We start from the raw sequence: 3,167 nt of genomic DNA on the forward strand, positions 1-3,167 counted from the left end.
GGTTTTTTTTAATTTTTTATAAAAATTAAGGGGGAACAGGTGTTTTCCGGCCCCCGCAGGGGTTTGCCCCTTACAGTGGTCTAAAGATGGGCATAGATGGACATATAACAATCATTGGTGATGAAAGTAGTGTTACAACAATGCATAGTCTTGTGGAAGGGATAGACAATACAACATTGAATGTCTAGTGTGGCAACAAGAGACGAATAAACAGGCAAAGCAATGACATAACTTATAGTATTGTGGTGTATGGCAATATATGTATGTGAACAATAAAAGATTATAAAAGTCATGTAGAATATAACAACAGAATAAATAGAATAAAATTGGCATCATATTGTCAGCAACATCACATATATAAGCTGCGGGTTAGAGGAGTAGAGAGGAGAGAGAGGGAGGGAGGGATGAGAGAGAGAGTGCTCGAGAGATGGAGATGAGAGATGAGGTGATGGGGAGAGTAGGAGAGAGAGTGTGTGTGTGTTGTGTGTGTGTGTGTGTGCGTGGTACGTGTGTGTGTGTATGTGTGGGTGTGTGGTGGCGTGTGGTGTGCGTGCTTTGTGTGTGTGTGTTGTGTTGGTGTGTTGGTGTTGCGTGCGGCGTGCGTGCGTGCTTGTGTGTGTATGTGTGTGTGTGTGTGTGTGTGTGTGCGTGTGTGGATTAGCCAAGTAATATTAATTACTCTATGGATGGCTTTGGGCCCCGGGAGAAAAGGGCATCGCAGAGCCCCAGTGCCACAGCTCTAGCCATCGAGTTTTAGGTACCAGTTGAAGGGAAAAGGACCGCCGTTGCTGACCTGTGTTGACGGCATCAAATAATTGTGTATAAGTGTGTGTTAATGAACGAATGCGAATCACGTAATGTGTTGATACGTTTCTTAATATTAATTTTTCTCATTATCTATAGAGTGACGAGGTTAATAATTGTTGTGGTACATTAAGAAACAAATATATTATCATAACATTCTTATTGTATAGGAATATGGTGTGAGTACATATATATATATATATATATATATATATATATATATATATATATATATATATATATGAGTATGTGAGTAATACATGAGTATATGTATCAATAATATTAGATACACAAATAATTAGTAAATGCCAATCTCTCATTATTTACCTAGTTGCTCTTATTCTTTTATTTTTTTTAATATGACCGAATCAAACGTATGGATCTTAAGCATAAATATATATAATTCAGAACCCTTAAAATGTCCACTATAGTTCTTCCCTTTGGCGAAGAAGTAAGTGGATTCCAGCTAACGGGCGCATTCCGTTTTCTGGGTGACGGTGGCGGGGTTGCTGGTCCCTCCTACGTCGGAAATGGCGTACACGGTGAACGTATAGTCGGTGCAGGCGACGAGTCCTGTGGCGATAAACTGGTTTTCGAAGGGCAGGGCCTGGCCAGGGGAAGGGCTGATCTCGGTGGAGTTGGAGATTGTCCCATCGGTCCACTCAAGACGGTATTTCGTGACGCAGAGTTTGTTGGTGTCAGGCTGCCACCAGTTAAGTGTGACGGAGGTCATACTGAAGCCTTCCACCGCAAAGGATCTGGGGACGCTCGGCACGTCGCCCCCGGTCGTGGTGGTGATCGAGCGCCACTCCGAGAAGAGCCCGGTTCTTGTTACAGCTCTGACGTTGACGAGGTAGTCGGCGCAAGCCTCGAGGTCCGTGAACGTGCCGTCCATATACGGCACGACGTGGCTGTGTTTGCTGAAGTAGTCGTCCTGGTTGATAATCTCGATATCGTACTCGTGAACGCATTGAGGGTGGGTTGTCGGGGCTTCGTAGCTGATGGTCATCTCGTGGGACGTCACTTCTTTCATGCGCAGGAATTTGACGGGGCCGGGCGCTGCAGGCAAAAGGAGGAGGCGAGTGAGGAAATCTCTTCTCAATACGAAAACAGAATAAATATGATCTGACATTGGATCAGACCAACACGATACGTTAGGAAATCTCTCAGCATAGAATGTGAGTAAAGATGATTTGCATTGTTCTAAACCCAACAGAGGCCGAAAAGAGGCACTTACGGACGTCCTCGGTGTGAGTGGCGTGCCAGCGGGTTGGCCGATGATACCTCCAGGAGTCACGACGGAGACAATCACGTCGTAACTGCTGCACGGCAACAGGTCTGTGATGGTGAAGTTGTTTCCGCCGCCATCAGGAATGTTCTCGCAGATTTCAACATGGTCATTGTCGTGCCAACAGATGGTGATGGAACCCGAAACACCTCTCGTCAGGATTCGAACCCCAAATCACGTCGATCGAGTCCGGTCCGTGAGCCCGACGATCACGGAAGGCGGGGCAAGAGGCTCTGTTAAGAAACATGTTGTATTTAGACCTCTATAATTACAGGATACCAAAAGAGATATTTCTCTATATTAAACTAAAAATAATGAAATTATTTGGCCTTTTCTATTAAGCATGGGATCTGTACCTGTTCAGCGGTGCGGCATAGTTCCTAACAAAGGGCCCGGCAATACCGGCTGAACTAACGGCAAAGACGTCGATGTGTAGTTGGTGCAACCGTTCAAAGGGGAGATGATGGCCTCGTGATCGGACGCCCGCACGTCTGGAAGCTGACGGGTGTGAGTCTCTCCGTTATGAGAAGGCGAATCTGCAGAGGAGTCGGGAGGTTGTAACCCTTTTTTTAAGGAGAGAGGTCAATGCTAAAGAGAAAGAGAGAGAGAGAGAGAAGAGGAGAGGAGAGAGATGAGAGACGAACGTATCGAGAGAGAGAGAGGGAGAGAGAGCGAGAGAGAGAAGAGGAGAGAGAGAGACGATCAATAGTCAGACAGAGAAAAGTGGGATAATTCAGATGGCAACCAACCTATCGATGCAGAGTCGAAATTGATTCAGAGGATCCGTCCCACTTAATGCTGATGAATCACGGTAGTGAGGACCCACGGACAACGTTCTGTGGCTGTCCGGGGCACTGTGAATAAAAGCAATCAAACGTAATTAACATATTACACTTCGTCCTTTGCCAATTATATGTGTGTACAGGAAGACGAATACAGATAAGTGATCATAAAATCCAAAGGGTGAACCCACCCTCCGTCTTGAGTGGTGATGATGGTGTCCAAAGATGCCCCTGCGTTGCCTGAGGGACGTTCAAACCTTGTCACGGTGACCTGGTACATTCCCGCAAGCCTC

The 3,167-nt window shown here is 45.9% G+C and overlaps 1 protein-coding gene across 1 annotated transcript; it reads right to left on the reverse strand.

The window, feature by feature from the left end:
- Window positions 1-1,023: 1,023 nt before the first annotated feature.
- LOC119570690 (titin-like) lies at window positions 1,024-2,169 on the reverse strand. Its single transcript, XM_037918332.1, has 2 exons — window positions 2,042-2,169; window positions 1,024-1,863 (listed from the first exon to the last, which is right to left on the reverse strand). Exon 2 carries the CDS (start codon window positions 1,835-1,837, stop codon window positions 1,271-1,273), a length of 567 nt encoding a protein of 188 aa, XP_037774260.1. The 5' UTR covers window positions 1,838-1,863; window positions 2,042-2,169; the 3' UTR covers window positions 1,024-1,270.
- Window positions 2,170-3,167: the final 998 nt, after the last annotated feature.

This window comes from Penaeus monodon, unplaced genomic scaffold (genome assembly GCF_015228065.2).
Source record: "Penaeus monodon isolate SGIC_2016 unplaced genomic scaffold, NSTDA_Pmon_1 PmonScaffold_3572, whole genome shotgun sequence".
NCBI lineage: Eukaryota > Metazoa > Arthropoda > Malacostraca > Decapoda > Penaeidae > Penaeus > Penaeus monodon.